The sequence below is a fragment of the Aquarana catesbeiana genome, linkage group LG07, assembly GCF_042186555.1.
Source record: "Aquarana catesbeiana isolate 2022-GZ linkage group LG07, ASM4218655v1, whole genome shotgun sequence".
Lineage (NCBI taxonomy): Eukaryota > Metazoa > Chordata > Amphibia > Anura > Ranidae > Aquarana > Aquarana catesbeiana.
In genome coordinates, this window is record NC_133330.1 from 199791707 (window position 1) to 199810353 (window position 18647).

Genomic DNA, 18647 nt, shown 5'->3' on the forward strand with positions numbered 1-18647 from the left:
CTGACAATGGGCAGGATTGCTTTCTAATTACTGATAGATTTCAGCTGATGTCTTGGCTTTCCATGCCTTTTTTCACTTCTCTTTCTTTATGTGTTCAATACTTTTTCCCTGTGTCATTCCATTTTATTACACATAACTTAATTTCTGAACTTATTTGTTTTGGTTTCTTTGTATGTATCGATTGCATGAGTTGTTACTGACATTTGGTAAAAATTTCATGTCAATAGCACCTTTAGAAAATATATTTACCTAGAAAAATTATGACATGTTCAATACTCATATTACCCACTGTATGAAACCTTCATTCTTTTCTTTATTTTGCCAGCTTACAAATATGGGGATCCTCTGGAATCTAATTGAACTTTTGGGGGGTTTGAAGTAACCATTCTTTGGGGAGAAGGTTCCAATATTGCCTCATTGGATATTTGGGATAATGCTCCAGTTTTGTAATATTGGTAATATATCTTGAGCTATGATGTAATCAATCATTTGGAGAACCGTCGGTGAGATATGCATTTATCGTCAGTGGTAAAAAAATTTTTATGAGGAACTATCCCTGGTATTTCTTGTTGAGAATTTGCTTTACTTTTTAATACCTTTCAGTATCTTTTAGACTTCTTTGTCCCTCATGCCCCTCCTGTGCCACAAGTCCAGTAAAAGTTTATTATTCTTGGTAAAAATGCAAAAGACAAACCCAAAGTGTTTCAGGGTCTCAAGGCTGGCTATCGCTTTAGCATTGTGTGTCCAGTATAAGCCAGCCAGATTCCATGCCCTGATTAGGAGGGAGCCATGAGTCCTCAAAAACAAAGGCTTTGTCATTTATTTACAAAGAATAAAAAACTTTTACTGGACTTTAATTAACCTTTGGAGCATTCATATTTGTACACTTCCCTTACACTATTGTCAGTGTAGAATCCCCCCTTACATTTGGTGGCCAATGTAGAATTGCCCATTACATTGATGGTCAGTGCAAAATTGCCCATTACATTGGAGGTAACTGTGGAATTGATTATTATATTTGTAGCCAGTGTAAACCCCCCCCCCCCCTTACATTGGGGGTCAGGGAAAATTTCTCATTTCACTGTGGTCGGTCTAGAATTGCCCGTTGCATTGGTGGGTAGTGTAGAATACCCTCAAACTGGCCACCAATATAACTGGGGAGATTTGCAGATTTTACACATTCAGATTTTGAATATTTACTAATGTATTTCATAGCAATTTTCCTCCTACTAATCACCAATATAAGCATATTGTTATTCCACTGGACACTGATACCAGAAACTCATCCTCACACTGACCACCAACCCCAGGTATTTTATTTTTTATCAGTGACGATAGAGCACTTTCGCAACCCCCACACCCCCACCAACCACCGATGTGGGGCATTTTTTTAAATCTGTCACAAGTCTCGCCATTTGTTGTATTACTGTAAGACAGATTTCTAAACACTACCTACAACATCACAAAGGTTGTGTTTTTCTTGGGGTAATCCAGGTGAGCATACATAATTTTGTGCCTCATATTGTACTGATAAAAGTGATATGCAAAAACCACAAGTTGAGGGCAATTGAAATTAGTCAATAAACAGTAATACCCAAAGCAAACACCGCTTGCCTATTAGGGTAGTGTCACTCTAGTCACTATACTGCATATGAACACAAAATATCCCCACTAGAGTAGTGGAGGAGAAAGACTGACCATATGAGTGACACAGCATATAGGGTTGGTGTTAATAGGTATATTTTTAATTAAACAATCAATTAAAAGATCATAAATCATGGCCTCCTAATTGGAAGAAGATCATATAGCAACAAGCTGGATGTATGCCCGAAGGCCACTAGACAACATGGTCAATCAATGTGACAACTCAGACAAAAAAGATCAACACAAACAAAAAACAAAAACAGGACTAAAACATGTAACATATAGAACAAACGTCCAGACGCCAGATGATCTATGCACAGGTGGCCATGTCATTGCACATCGCCATTTGGTAAGTGAAAATTAAAGGTGATATATGGCTTGATCACCTGTGCAGAGGTCCCTGGGTGCTCGAGCCACTGGAGGGTAAGGATGGGGGGTGGGTGGAAAAGGGATGGAGAGAGAAGGGCTAGATAACCAGTAACTGAAGCTGCATATATAGGTGGAAGGAGGGAGACCAGTAGGGTGTACTGAAGAAATATGTTCACGAACTGGATCCACTGGAGAAAATACGTGTTGCGATCCTGCGGTACACGTTTGTCTGATCTAGACAAAGCTACGCAATTTGAATGCGAAGCGCATTGATGTCATCAGTGTCACATGACGCCTCTCTTAGCATGTCCCGGAAGGGAGCCAGTGTGAGCCAGGGAGGGTGAAGTGGCTGTGCATATCGGGGAAACACACGGGCTGCCTAGGATTGGTATACCTGATGGAACTGTTATTTGGAGGACCTACTCAAGAATCAAGAGCCCAGAGAAGTGAACTGTCCAATTGTATCAACCAACAAAGGGTAATTTACAGCCAGTTACTGTCCCTATATACTTGATTTACACAGGGATACTCTTTACCTATGAACCTATGAACTACCTATGAACTACATGGACAAGAGGTATGGCTCATTATCTTAACATCATAGACTGTAATATGGGCTCCACAATCTTCTCATGCATATGGCAGGTTAGCCGATATATGGTGATCTGGTAATATATTTGATTTGACCATAACATCAGCCATTGGATCTCCTCCTCGATAGGAAATAGTTATTGTGTCACCATGTGTTCACAGCGAGAGCTACTTTGGAGATCCCTTATAGATTGCCTTATATGCACAACAATCGTGCACCGCAGGATCGCAACACGTATTCTCCAGTGGATGTGAACTATCAATGTGCACCGAGCCTAAAGCTTTCTCTCTTATTCTGTAGCTGGTGCTGGTCATGTGACCAAAATGACCTTTAGTGACAGGATCTGTTAACCAGCCTGAACTTGTCACCTCTACCCCAATGCAGGTGGTCAAACACTATAGCTGGCTGCTGTGTTCTTAACCTATAGCAGCCCCCTTTCCCATAAGGCAAGCAGGCCTACTGATACTCGGTTGCCCCCAGATCTTGTACATAATGCTATAGTGCCTGGCCACCATGCCGGGGCAGGCGCGAACTGAGCAAAGCAAACAGGTACTTGTGGTTGGGCAGACAGGTAGCGTGGTTCTATGACAGTCCAGGTTAAAGGCAGGCTGAGTTCAGGGAATAGTCCAAAATCCGGTCCAAGGTCATTCACAGGGAAATCCAATCTAGCAGATCAGGGCAGACAGACAGGGGGCTTGATCAGGAATAACACACGTATCACAAGCATGCGAGTGATGGTTTGGCTGGCTTATAACAGGTTCGGTTTGCACCCAGAGACTGATCACATTAATCACCTTGCAGGTGGACAGACAGACAAGGAGAGTGCCATAGCCAAAACCCTGGATGCTGGAATGAGGAGCAAGAGCACTAGATGCTCCTGACAGAACTGTGGCCTTTGCTGCGATATAATGCTAAGCAAAGCTACACGTGTATATGGTAGTCTATAATCACAGGTATTTTCTAAACCAATCCATTTACATTGTGCATACAAGTCAGCTTTGTTTTTGTATTTATGAAACAGACGAGGAATATATATATATGCAGATTAATTTTTTTAATTCACTAAATCATCTAAAGAAATTATGTCTCGTTGCTTATATTAAAAAACACATACAACATATTGGCACATAATAGGTACAAAGAATATAGGAAAGTAGATGCTTTGCAAATATCGAAGTGTATTTATAGCCAAAACTTTTTTTTATTTTACCTTTTGGATAGAATGAAGAAATAAACCTCCTGTCAGGTTTCACTGCCATTGGAAGATCTGTTGGAGAGATTCCTTCACTTCACTTCACTTCACTGTTTGGTACAAAGTTTGTTCCCAGGACATGAAGTGAAAATAAATATCTTTAACAGCAACATAGACAAAAGTAAAGATGCCTTTTTACAATAGGTAAAAGAATGCTAAAACCTTTTTTTTTATTGTTTCCCAGCTGTAGATATTCCATAATTTCCTGTATACTAAAACGTTTTCCGAAGACCAGAAGAAGGAAATTTCGCTAACAGAGCCCTGGATAGCAGTAAGACCTGGTTCACACCTATGCATTTTTTAGTGCATGTTCAGTTTTGCAGAAACACACTACAGTCCATTTAACATGGTTTCCTAAGGATGTACAGTAGTTTTTTTATAGAGAGGGCCAGGGACTTTTTTCTGGTTTTCGGTTCCATAGACTTCAATGGATCAAAAACGTGTATTGAAAAATGCAAAATGCACCTGGAATATGCAAACTGCAACCTGCATAGGTGTGAACCAGGCCTAAAACTAACCTTTCCCCATTCTGTACATAAATGAAAAAAATTGTTTGCTGCAAACCTCCCCTAAACAATAGTTATATATGACGTGTGACTTACTGCTCTATTTTGATTGTCAGGCATTGGCTTGTTTTGTTATTTCCATTTTAAATGTCACATCTGAACTTCCTTTAACTGGTCTGTTATTTTCCTTTTTTTTTTTCTCAATAAACCAATTTAACAAGAAAAAATGTTTTGGGTATAGATGCACTTTAATGACAGAAATAGGTAGTTACTGTTGTGAACTTACATATTAAAAAAACACAGCTAAGCACTTCATCATGAAACATCTGAATCATTGTTCAGTCTTTGGTGCATGATTATAGTACATATAGGGGTGTACCCTGAAAGCTTGCCCTGAAAATTTGGATGTTCATGCAAATAAAAAAAAGTATCAAGGACAGTTGTTTTTGTTGCAAGTGCACTAATATGACTACAATAAACCTCAGGTACCATGGACCTATGAGTTTTTGTAATCCTTGAGTACTAAATTACATAATACTTATTATTTCTAATAAGAAAACCTGTCGTAAGAGAAACATGACGGCTTCTATTGCTGACAACTACTTATAAAAATGTGAGTTGTCTGGCTTTCATTCTAAACCTCTGGCATCAATAGTTATTCATGTCTGAAATCTCTCCACTTCCAGGCTTCTAAAAGCTCTCCGCTTCTCCTTCTGTTGTGGAAACGATGTTTGCTGGTCCCCAGAGCCCGTTAACACTCACTATATGGGGAACAAAGGGCCACAATCACTTCCTTCTGCTAGCTTTATTACACAAACAGTACATCTTACACACCTTCACTTCAGCTTCTGTCGAAGGGGCATGACTGAAAAAGGTGCACTGACCGGAGTGTTCTGGCAGCGGGTACATCTTGCACACCTTCACCTGAAGCACTGCTCCTTCAATGCATTACACCCTTATTCATAGAAAACAAAGCTGGGGATAGCACAGCAGGGGATATAGCTGTACTAACTTTGCATAGTTAGTACAGTGGCTCCTCCTGAGTTGTCAGGTTTTTTTTTTGTTGAGCCCTTCTGGGTTGAACAGAAATAAGTAGTAGTGTGTACTAGGCTTAAGAGTGAAATGTGTTAGAGGGGCAGTCTTTCAAGTGGAGGAATGCAAGACATTCTGTTTGTGCAATAAAGATTGCAGAATGAAGTAATCCCTGAATTCAATAGTTTTAATCACTGACCTGAAACAAGTATTCACATATGGACTTCCTCTGACTTTTTAACCTGCATGCTTGTCAGGTCTGTGATTTAGTGGGTGAAGCCAGGCAAGTAGCCTTTTTGGAAGGAGAGATGGCATCTCCCATTTTTCTCTCTTGACATGTTTAAACACATCTCTAAGGCAGACTATAGTTACACCCTTGATTGTGTGGCTTATTATCGTCAGCTAATGTATTGCCAACCTAAGATTGGAAGGGTATACAATAATACATTTATAGACGTGTTCCTTCTTACGGGAATATAACACACATCTTGAAATATCTTACAAAAAACTTCTGCAAAATGTTTTTCGGATTTCTTTCCATGTACCTATACACATAAACAGTTTACATATAACCATCATATATAGAAATCGTCTGATTTTGCAGTAAAGGCACCGATATTCGTGTATAGGTAAAAGTGAACTTATAATAAGGCAAGCTTATATTTTAGATGCAGTTTGTGTAAAACTAGTCGACTATGAATTATATTTCACTGGCAGTAAGCATTCTGCAGCTGCTTTTTTTGCCTAGGCCCTCTTTGTCATCCACTCTGTATGGCTGTAACGCTGTCACCATATTATGAGAGGCACGTGTTATCACTGGGCAATTTTACTGTTCTTAGAACTGACCTTGTCATGATCCACTTACTTACCAGTGATTAGTGGCAGAACTTGGGTAGATATGGTTCCGTTTATGTATAATTCCTAATAGGCACCTGTGAGTTTAGCAGAATGGAGGGTGCCTAGGCACTGTTACATTTGTGGAAGTGCTGCTTCTAATAAGGAATTACATGTTAAAGATACACTTTTTCTTATTTATTGCTTTAACACATTAAATTGTGCTAATAAATCCATGTTAGACAGCCCAACTGTTCAAAATCTGAAGTATAGGTCCACTTTAAACAACTTCAGCCAAGAGTTTTATAAAAAGCAGGGCAGGGTTAGAACATCTGTCAGGTTTGTCATGTGTGCCCCTAGTGGAAAAATTCCCCCTCAGCTCCTCACAGTACAGAAAGTAACCAGAATTCACTTTAATGGGGACACAGACTACTGACAATCTTTGTTTAACCACCCTGCCCTTCAGGCCCGGAGATAACTACATCCCCCCATTTCTTATATGGGGTTCACAGTTGAAGGAAAATCTCCCCAGTGGGGTCACACAGCAGCAAAAAAAATTGACATATGTACAAGTACAGTAGAACCTCGGATTACGAACATAATCCGTTCCAGGAGTATGCTCGTAATCCAAAGTACTCGCATATCAAAGCGAGGTTTCCCACTGAAGTCAATGGAAACGAAAATAACTTGTTTCCGCATGCGGCCAGAGGCGGGGGGCATCGGAAAGCCTCAGAAACAGCCGAAAAGGCCCAAGGACACTTCGGCTGACTCTCAGAAAGACTTCCTACCCGAGATTTGCCAAGGTCAGCCGTGCTGTACTCGGGTCTTTCTGTGCATTTCCGAACGTGACATTCGGCTCTGCTCGGCTCCGGCGCCCCCCCACCGCTTTGGCCTGAATCGTGCTTGTTTTGCAAGACAACACTCGCAAACCGAGTTACGATTTTTAAAAATGCAGTGCACGTATTGCGAAAGGCTCGTTAACCGCGTTACTCGCAATCCGAGGTTCCACTGTATAGGAAAAAAATTGCTTTAGTACTGTTAAATCCTTTTCTTGGAGTCCATTAAAGGACTCAGTTATGGATACTAAAGAACCAAGGGTTATACTGCCACCCACAAGGGAAATAGACACATAAAATGAAGGTCAGCCCTCTAGAAGCTCTAACCTCTCTCACATGACACATTCTCAGTTGTAACAAGCACTCCAAAGAGAAAAGATAGCATATGAAGAAAATAAAAAGGGTGTCCCTTTAGTAGACTCTGTGTAAAGGGTTTTTAGAGTAAAAAGAAGGTCAATGGTCTCAAAACAACCTTGTGTTTGTGTAAAATAAAATGAGCCTTATAGCACAAATCTGAAAACTCAGAGACTCTTCTAGGAGAAGTGATGACCACAAGAAAGGTGGCTACCTCAGATGATGTCATAAAAAAATTCCCAAATTTAAAAAAGGAATTGAACTGTGGGTATAGGATTGTGTATATGGAGGATTTTTTTTTTTCTATTGGTTGAACTAGATTGACTTGTGTCTTTTTTCAACCTGTAACTATGTAATTGTTTGGGTGTTTCCAGTCTCTGTAAATCAATCCTAAACAGGCAATGAAGAGGAAAAAACTTGGTAGAACCTTTGGGTCTATAAGAACCAGGGCCTGATACAGTGGTGGGTGAAGTAATGGTGGACTCCTCTAATTTTAAAGTTGAATGAATAACCTCGATTAGAAAACAAACCATTTCCTTCTGTTTTTACTGATTGAAATTCAGCGGTGCACATTACAATGAAGGTCAGGAGCAGAGGAATTGTTTCTTTGATTTTGTGTTGGACCAAACACAAAAAGGCAATAAATTTAAGAAAGTAGCTACCAATCTCCACAACTGGGAGTGGCAAAATGGAGAATTGCAAAGATGGCATGGAAGCAGCCTTCTGTGTTGCTTCAGAGACTGCTTCAATAACATCACAGAAATAGCAGAGCATGGAAAGGAAGCAGATGATGTGTGCAAACACAGTAACAGTGACTGCATTATCAGGTCCCGACCACAGGACAAAAGGCAGGAGATGTAAAATCGCAGTTCGGGCTGAAACACTGCCAAGCCACCTAGTAAAAGTCAATCCCCCCAAAAGTCTAAACAAATCCCAGACAGTTTAGATAGTACATTAGGGAAGGCAGTGTCCCACTAGCTGCATCCATTGGTACAATCATGGGAAAAATCCTCAGCACAGTAATAGTCAATTTCACTCCCAAAATGGAGTCTTCAGAGAAGTGGTAAGGCCACAGCTCTGGTTCTAATACTCAGCAAAGAGTCCTCAGATAACTGGCCAGACCTGAATAGTGGAGTTAGCACCAACTGGAACACAGACGGGATATTACTGCCCACTGATGGACTGTTTCAGAGGGAACACCAGTATACAGAATTAACCCACCAGCAGCTGTTGATAGTAGAAAATCCCCCCAATGCAAGCAAAAGAATATAGCAGGGAGGAAGGAGGCATTAATTCTTCTGTAGACACTAATGCCTCGGAATTTCGTCCCTCAAAAGACCAATGAGATTTTTTTCGTCTTTTGCTGGCGGAATTCCAGCCAGCAAAAGATTGAGAGCATGCTCTCAATTTTTCGGTCGGGAAAAGTCCCTATCTGAATATGCGATCGTATGTAGCAATTCCGACGCGCAAAATCCCTATGCATGCTCGGAAACAATTCGATGCATGCTTGGAAGCATTGAACGTCATTTTCTCGGCTCGTCGTAGTGTTGTACGTCACCGCGTTCTTGACGGTCGTAATTTCAGCGAACTTTTGCGTGACTGTGTGTATGCAAGGCAAACTTGAGCGGAATCCCGTCGGAAAAGCCGCCATATCTTTTTCTGACGGGAAAACCGATCGTGTGTATGCGGCTTAAGAGTAACTGGGCAGGTGTTAAGTGTTAGAACCTCTAAGATTTTGGCTTTCAGTTTCTATTGTGCAGTGTCAGTGTTTCCTGTATGCAACAGTATAACCCTTGGTGAAAGTGGTGTCCCTCAATGGCGACAGAGGGAAAAAATATAAATGAAGCACAGTGTTCACTTGCCATTCTGTCTGCATCTATATCTTTCAAAACAACAGGGTTTACATTACACACTGGCCACACTGGTTACTGTATAGTTGGATGTGTATGCTAGATATGGCCACCTTTAGATGTCTTCTGTGCCCACTTCTGTTCTAACGAGCACCAGTTTGGTAACATAAGCTCTCCTGTTTAGGCAATGGAGGAATATTATGAGAAGAAGGCAGGTTCAGACAGTCCCATTGTTGACTTCTTGGGGAAAGCAATATTGTATATACTCTCTGATCATATTCTCCCAGGTGGTTTCTTGCTGCTGCCACTTAAACATTTAATTATCTAACCACCACATCTGGAGACTTTTACCTAATGTTTATGGGCATCTCAAGCCTTTCAGTGCTGCCTATATCTAGGTATACCTATTTTACAGATAAGAGGCCTAATATTTGTCCATAAAAGAATGGATTTAGCAATACTTGAATCAATAGTCCTTTTGTTTTACAGCTGATTTAGGAGTGCAATATTTGTTGGTAGGATGATGTCCACAGCCATAGTAGAAACATCTTTTTATGGAGTATTCAGCAGTTGGACGGGTGGTGCTTCTAGAGCTGCACGAGGATGCTGGAAAAGTGAGTCTTTATCAGATGAGTCTCTCCAGGGGAGGCGGCTGAACAATGTTCCACATCTCTACTCGTGATCCTTCTTTCTCCTGTCTGCTGGGGCTGTAGGTTCCTTGGTTTGATCTCATGCTAGCCACAGCAATGAATATGCACAGACCAGCACACACAGTGAAAAAGAGTGCTAGAACCACAGATGCCACAGCAGTAAAAACTCCTGGAGGCAGGAAATCTGACAACTGGAGGAGAAACACAAACAGTTAAAAGTCACCTTTTATTCTAGATGCTGAAACATTTAGATTCCTGCCTAAGCCAGGTTATGACGGGGTCTTTTAAAAGTGTACCTGTAACCAGGCTGTGGTAGTAGTAAATAAACTTAAAGTTGTTGTAACCCTAAAAAAAAAAAAAAAATGGATCCTGTTACTTTAAAGCATGAATAACAGCACAGTGCTTGTGCTGTGTAATTTGGCTCTTTGTGTCCTCTAAAACACCTGGCTGATCCTGCCTGGTGCTGCCCCTCCCTGGCTGCTGATCCCCTGATACTGTGGTCAGCTTATGTGCCTCCATCATCTGCTGTCTCTCCTCTCTCCCCCTCCCTGCCTGTCAGCTAGTGTCAGTGCCCGCCCCTCCCCTCCTGCTGCCAAAGTAACTTTGTGTACTTTATAAATTCCCCTCTGTTCAATGATGTTATGTGCCTCAGTGTACTGTATGTTCATAATAAAAAATATGTTGCTGTATACTTTATTTTAGAGCGCCGCTCACGTGACTGCCCGCCGCTCTCCCCCATTCTCCTTCCCTCCTCCTGGCTGACGTCAGCGAGGTATTCTCAGCCCCTCCTGCTGTACTTCTCAGATCTGGGGAGGAGAGTGGCATGCAGTCACAAGAGGCGCTCTGAAATAAGGTATACAGCAACATATTTTTTTATCTAGAACATACACTGGGGCACATAACATCATTGAACAGAGGGGAATCTATAAAGTACACAAAGTGGCTTTACAACCACTTAAAAAGTGTGTATAAACCCTAACCAAAATATTCTTATTTCCTCAGTTTTGGTCTGTCAAAGGAAATCTGAAGTCACAGCATACACTTTTATAACATCAGCATTGCAGTAACAATATAAACAATAGTTATATTTGACAATCCAATATAAGCTTACTTCTCCTTAAATGTTGAGTGCTGCCTGTCTGCCGGCCATCTCTCTCCACAACTTCCTGGATTCTCTGCATGCATTGCAGCTTCCCTTCTGCTGTTTACTCTCAATTTTTAAGGACTACATATCCCATGGTACCTTGCTATCTGCAAGCAGTGATTCCTATACTGACTCTGCCTCCTAAAACTCCTCCTCTCAGCAACTCTGTAGTTCAATTGAAGTGAAAGCAGTTTTATAACCAGTGCTACCAGCTACTAAGAAACATTATTGATATGCGGGTGGCTGCAGACAGTATAATGTGTTCCCACATACAGAGATGAATAAATAAAATGATTCCTGTCGCACCTCCCCAAACATGCATGATTCTAAATAATTATTCTAATATGATGTGTTCACAATCATTATAAAGTGCATAATATGTGCAAACCATACATAGAATGCATAAAAACATAAATGTCATGCATGAAAGCAACATATATATATATATATATATATATATATATATATATATATATATATATATATATATATATATATCTAGATATATATCTGCAAACGCATCATATTAGGATAATTATTTAGAATCAGGCACGGTTGGGGAGGCACGACAGAAAACATTTTATTTATTTGCCTATGTAGTTCAGAAGGCAGGCTCGATGTAAAAATAAATAAATGATTTGATATTTTGACCATAGATACACTTAAATACACCAGTAAATAGTTTCTTAAATCAGTCTGACAAATGCAAAACAGTTTTTCATGTCACAAATTCAAAGCTGTCCCATTTCCTGTGTGCACTTAATGTGTTCTCTCAGTGAACCTGATTAGCCCTCCCAGTTCTTAAAACAGAACTTCACCCAAAAGGGGAAGTTTATGCCCTTCTCCCCCCTCCTCTTCTTCTTTTGGGACTTTTTTTTGTTGGGGGCTCCTGGTTTTGACAGGTTCCCGGCTCCCACTTCTGGCCAGATTGCCAAGCTATTCCACCGGAAGTTCTTCCCCCATTGCCCACAACCTTCTGGGACACGTTATAGGTCCCAGGAGCCTGGGGGACCATTTACAAAGTGCAGCGTGGCTTACGCATGCGGAATGAGATCTCGGTTGTGAAGTCACTAGGAGTCACAGCCGGCTTCCCACACTAATCATGCTGACACCAGGACCCAAAGACCGGTGAAGAACCAGCCTGAGTTCTTCCAAAAATAATCCATACACATCCACTATTTAAAGTGGTTGTAAACCTTAGACATGAAATATGAACAAAGTGTATCCCTCTATAATGTGTACTTGTCTCAATTAAGAGCATGACGTGTCATTTTTTCTGCTGCTTTGTTCCTCTACTACAAAGAAAAGATTTCCCAGCACACTTACTCCTTTGTCTGGCAGCCCAGACAAGCTGTATAAATTCTGTACTTTGAATGGATAGGAAGGGAAGACTGCAGATAAACAGGTACTACTTATGTAGGGAGATTTGTTTCATCTCCGTATATCACCTGAAGCCAGTCACTTCCCTGGGAATATTTAAGGGTTCACAACTACTTTAACCATTATTCAGTACAGCGTTATCATATAAAGCAGGGGTAGGCAACCTCTGCCCTCCAGCTGTGAGGAAAACTACAAATCCCATCATGCCTCTGCCTCTAGGAGTCATGCCTGTGATTGTCAGGGTCTTGCAATGTCTCATGGGACTTGTAGTTTCAAAACAGCTGGAGGGCCGAGGTTGCCTACCCCTGATATAAAGGGTGTGACGGCAATCTGGAACACTGACTGGTGGCAGTACAAAAAAAACCCCAATTTTTTTAATCTTTTTTATTCAAATTTTTTTAACACACTGTGACCAGAACAATATAATGTTATGTAACATTGTACTACTCTGGGGAAGTGATTGGGATTGATTATTTTTTTTTACACATTATGTTTGCATATAGCAATGCATTACATTGCTATAAGCAAGCATTTTACTGAATGAAACTGATTCATTCAGTCTGTTTTGATTAGCTGTGATTCACCAAAGCTAATCACATGGTACAGATGGGCTGTGATTGGCCCTGTCTTAACGATATACTCACACTGACCAATCAGAGCTAGCAAAACAGTTGAATTCAACGGATGGCATGATAGGAAGCGTTCCATTGTTTACAACTGTCATGTGACCTGCTGTGATTGGTCATGGTGGTCACATGGTACTGGTAGCGAGCCGGTACTCAGATCGGTCATCAGGCGTGTGACGTGACAACATGGGCCATGACAGGTCCTCTTTATTGAGAGATCAGGGGTCTCTTAGACCCCTGATCTCTCCTCAGGCCTCCAGTGCAGCTGATCAGGCACAGATCGGTCTGATCAACTGCTTTCCTGGCCACTAACGCCCAGGTAAACAAAGAGGTTGAACGGGAAGTGACAAAATAATTGTCTCTTCCTGTTTCCAGATTCACAGAGAAAAAAGAACAATGTCATTTCCTCTCTCTCTGTTCTGGGCAGCCATCACCGTCGGTCGCATCGCTACCGGGCTCCGTGATCAGACGGCAGAACCCAGGAAAAGCACAGGCGGTGGGATGGAGGTGTGACTCCCTTCCACCACCCACAGAAGTGATTGAGTGACTATTCAGCCACTTAAATCACTTCTGCTGGAAAGAGAATCGCCGGTTGAAAATGTTTGTACTGGGATGATGTCTGAAGGTATCATTCCATTATAACTGCAACCTGAGGAAGCCCATGGACATCCTCCTGGCAGCAAGCGGGTAATGTCACTGTATTCTTTTTTTCACTAAATCATTTCTTACTGTGTTTTTCGGTCTCCTTGTAACATTTTTGGTGACTCCAGAACCTCTTCTTTTCCCCTAATTCCATTTGTTTGAAAAGAGCCGTGCACGTTAGTTGTGGTCATGTACACTGCTCTATGCACACTACAAATCCTATAGTCCATAGTCCCTAGCCTATCTCAAGCGTGAGCAAGCAAAGGTGACTCTGTTCCTACATACAGTGGGACCATGGGGAACAAACGTAGCCACCATTTAACCTGAAGTCAGATCCAAGTGACCAAAAAAGGAATTTGGATGGGGCTTGGAACAACTGAAGGTACTTTTTTGAGTTAAGAATACATACTTGAATAGACAGAATTTATTCTACAATAATGCTGTGTGTTACCAACAACAGGACGTAAAAGATAAGTGCATTTCTACTGGATCAACGGGTATTTTTCTGTACTTGCAGGGTCAGTTCTCAACGGAACTGTCAAGTCATCAGACAGCTGGTGTCAGAGATGGACATGTATACAGCACCATGGCAAATTCAGATCAGAGGCCAGGATGGTAGCTTCTTTGGCTGTAAAGCAGGGGTAAGCAATCTTGACCCTCCAGCTGTGATGAAACTACAAATCCCATCATGCCTCTGCCTCTAGGAGCCATGCCTGTGATTGTCAGGATCTTGCAATGTCTCATGGGACTTGTAGTTTCAAAACAGCTGGAGGGCCTACCCCTGCTGTAAAGCATAGGAGGGTTTTGTTTCACTTTAAGGCCCCATTCAAACTTGCAAATTGAGCCATTAGTGATTACATGTGGGTGACCCAGCAAGTGTTCTCTGCATTTAGCTACGGGCGGCAGCCCCATTGAAAGCAATATGAGACTGACAGCTCCCACAGCTAATTGCAACCACTTGAATGTCCACAGCTTGACCACGGGTCATTTACTCTCAGATTACAAACATTTTAAATGAAAAGAGCAGATGGAATGGGGAAGAAGAGCATAGTTAACCAACGAGTGCTTATCTTTAATACGCTCCTAAAAACCCTGATCAGCCAAAGCAGCTGTCTGCAATTCATATGCACACACCGACTTTCGAAAAGTTCATTCTTGCACAGGGCTAAGTGTGCCCCCTGTTCCCCCCATTCCCATGCTCATATCTGAAATGAGGGCTTCTTCGTTAATTCTTAGCTGCCAATTGGGGAGCAGGTTGTCCATCCAAGCAGGTTGTCCATCCACTCCTGTAGGTGTCGCTAGATTCTGTGTGTTGTTCACAAAGCACATTGGCCCTTGGTGAAGTGACACAGGAGCATAATGCCCTGTACACACAATAGGATTTTCCGACAACAAATGTTGGATGTGAGCTTGTTGTCGGAAGCTACTTGCTTACTATATCGAAAATAAAATAGGAAATATGTTTTTTTCCTTATTATCTACCTTAAAGCGGAGTTTCGCTAAAAATTTTTATTTAGATGTCAGCAGCTGCAAATACTGCAGCTGCTGACTTTTAAAATAAGGACACTCACCTGTCCCGGGGTCCAGCGATGTCGGCACCCGCGGCCGAACCGTCCCTCGATCCTCGGGTGCTGCCGCCGCCATTCTCACTGAGGGAATCGGGAAGTGAAGCGTTGCGGCTTCACTGCCCGATTCCCTACTGCGCATGCGCGAGTCGCGCTGCGTGTCTACACTGATCCCCGTTGTGTTGTGGGAACTGTGTATTTCCCACAACACAATAAGGGTGGGCGGGGACTCTGCGGCTAGCTGCGGCTAGCTATACCCGGAAGTGGGTGCAGATACCTGTATTAGACAGGTATCTGCACCCCCCTCCCCCCTGAAAGGTGCCAATTGTGACACCGGAGGGGGGGAGGAATCCGATGAGCGGAAGTTCCACTTTAGGGTGGAACTCCGCTTTAAATCACATTGCTAATTACATATTGTACTTGTCTGAAGCCTAAATAGTGAAATTTGTACTTAAAACTGTCATTTTGTAACTTTTGGAAATGCCCATAAAAACTTGGCTGTGCCAGTAAATTTTGGGTGTCGTGTTAGTAAATTTCAATCTGTTAGGTTGGCAACACTGGATAGGAGTTTTAACAATTCCCTTCTCTATCAAAAATGATTTAAACAATTTTTGGCGTGAAATCTGGATTATAATTATTATTATAATGCATCAACATGGTTACATCTTGCATTTTAGTTTTAATAGACTCTACATACAATATTCAGGCACTGTATCATGGACTTTCGCTTCTGTAATGTTGCCATCAGTTGTTATCTTGTATTCTAACACTAGAGGTCATAAATGAGCAATTTATATTTTCCACCACACAAGAAAGTGAGATTATAAAAGTAGAATAATATAGATCTTTAGAAATACAGGTATAGGCACTTTTCATGTTAATTCCATGCACGCCAAGTAATGTGTAGGCGTAACACTAACGTGCTTTTTTTACCTGTCATAAAGAACACAGTACCAACCCTTCATCTGCTTTTCTTTTCAAAAGAATGCAGTCACCTTTTGTTTAGGTACTATTTATGGCTAGCATAAACTGAGATGCTAGCTCAGAAAATAAACCGCCATGTGAATCCTGGCCCCTGTGCATTTCCTGGCAGTGTTTACAAACATCTTACACAGACCAGCCTCTTGCTGAATACTACGTTCCTCTGGTCCCTGGGGTAAAGGAGAATGGAGCCATGCTTCCTCCTGCCTGCAGCAGACTGATAACTAGGGATGAGCCGAACACCCCCCGGTTCGGTTCGCACCAGAACCTGCGAACGGACCGAAAATTTGCACGAACGTTAGAACCCCATCGAACGTTCGAAATGAAAAGTGCTCATTTTAAAGGCTAATTTGCATGGTATTGTCCTAAAAAGGGTTTGGGGACCCGGGTCCTACCCCAGGGGACTTGTATCGATGCAAAAAAAACTTTTAAAAACGGCTGTTTTTTCGGGAGCAGTGATTTTAATGATGCTTAAAGTAAAAAAAAAAAAAAAGTGAAATATTCCTTTAAATATCGTACCTGGGGTGTGTCTATAGTATGCCTGTAAAGTGGCGCGTGTTTCCCGTGTTTAGAACAGTCCCTGCACAAAATATAATTTTTAAAGGAAAAAATCTCATTTAAAACTGCGGGTTTAATGTAATGTCGGGTCCTGGCAATATGGATGAAAATCAGTGAGACAAACGGCATGGGTACCTCCCCAGACCATTACCAGGCCCTTTGGGTCTTGTATGGATATTAAGGGGAACCCCGCACCCAAATTAAAATAAGGAAAGGTGTGGGGCCACCAGGCCCTATATACTCTGAACAGCAGTATACAGGCGGTGCAAACAAGACAGGGACTGTAGGTTTGTTGTTAAGTAGAATCTGTTTGTAATTTTTAACGGGTACATTTTTAATGTGTTTAGCTCCAGCCAAAAAATCTTTTTTAAGCTTTTTGAAAAACATAGGGAAGGGTTATCACCCCTGTGACATTTGTTTTGCTGTCTTTCCTCCTCTTCAGAAGATTTCACCTCACTTTTTGTCCCAATGACAAATGTTTTTTGAAAATTTGGGGTTTTTTGTGGAACAAGGATTGGAAAGCATCAGTGGAAAGGAGAAATGTTTTTCCCATATTAACTCTTACAGGAGAGAATTTCCCTTCCTAGGGGTAAATTTCATCTCACGTCCTGTTGTCTCCTTCCGTTTGCAAGTAGGAGTCGTTTGTAAGTTAGATGTTTGAAAGTAGGGGCCTGCCCTATATACTCAGCAGAAATTTGGGCCTTAGGTGTTGTTGTGGCCACAACACTGTAAGCCCTCACAGGGCCCTGCTGTAAAATATTAGATCAAGAATTGTAATTACATGCCCCTGTTGAACAAGGGCAGAAAAATTGGGCCTTTGGTGGTGGTGGTGCCACAACACTGTAAGTCCTCACTCGCTCTTGGTGGGTGCAGAAATGGGCCCTGCTGTGAAATATTAGATCAAGAATTGTAATTACATGCCCCCATTGAACAGGGGCTGAAAAATTAGGCCTTAGGCACTGGTGCTGGTGCCACAACACTGCAACCCCTCACAGATACTCTAGTTGGAACGCAGAAATGAGCCCTGCTGCAAAGTATTGCATCAAAAATTGTAATAACACGCCCCTGTTAAACAGGGGCTGAAAAATTGGGCCTTAGGCACTGGTGCCACAACACTGCAACCTCTCACAGATACTCTAGTTGGAACGCAGAAATGAGCCCTGCTGCAAAGTATTGCATCAAAAATTGTAATTACATGCCCCTGTTAAACAGGGGCTGAAAAATTGGGCCTTAGGCACTGGTGCTGGTGCCACAACACTGCAACCCCCCACAGATACTCTAGTTGTAACGCAGAAACGAGCCCTGCTGCAAAGTATTGCATCAAAAATTGTAATTACATGCCCCTGTTTAGGGGCTGAAAAATTGGGTGTTAGGCACTGGTGGTGGCGCCCAGAACCAAAAATGTTCTTACTAGCTATCAGCGTGATGATTGAGGAGGAAGAGGATAATTACTCAGGGATAGTCACTCAGCATCAGCATAGGCAGTCTTTGAAGGGATCTGAGATTTCAAAAAAAATTTGGTTACATCAGCATCAGGTGCTTGGTAGCTGGTGGTGATCCAAGACTGATTCATTTTTATGAAGGTCAGTCGATCGACCGAGTCGGTGGACAGACGCACCCTGTGATCGGTTACAAAGCCTCCAGCAGCACTGAATGTGTGTTCCGAAAGAACGCTGGATGCAGGACAGGCCAGTAGCTCAATTGCATACTGTGCAAGCTCTGGCCAGTGATCCATCCTCAAGACCCAGTAACCCAGAGGATTTTCGGTGGGAAAGGTGTCCAAGTCAGATCTTGCCCCTAGGTATTCCTGCACCATGTAAAACAGACGCTGG

At 41.9% G+C, this 18647-nt stretch overlaps 1 protein-coding gene across 1 annotated transcript in view; it reads right to left on the bottom strand.

Moving 5' to 3' along the window:
* Positions 1–1893: 1893 nt before the first annotated feature.
* The window catches only part of CRB1 (crumbs cell polarity complex component 1), a 210492-nt gene continuing 193738 nt past the window's right edge, over positions 1894–18647 (bottom strand). Inside the window, exon 11 of the mRNA XM_073592978.1 lies at positions 1894–10110. Within this exon, the coding sequence (XP_073449079.1) occupies positions 9895–10110 (216 nt within the window). The 3' untranslated portion in view covers positions 1894–9894. The remainder of the gene's footprint in view (positions 10111–18647) is intronic.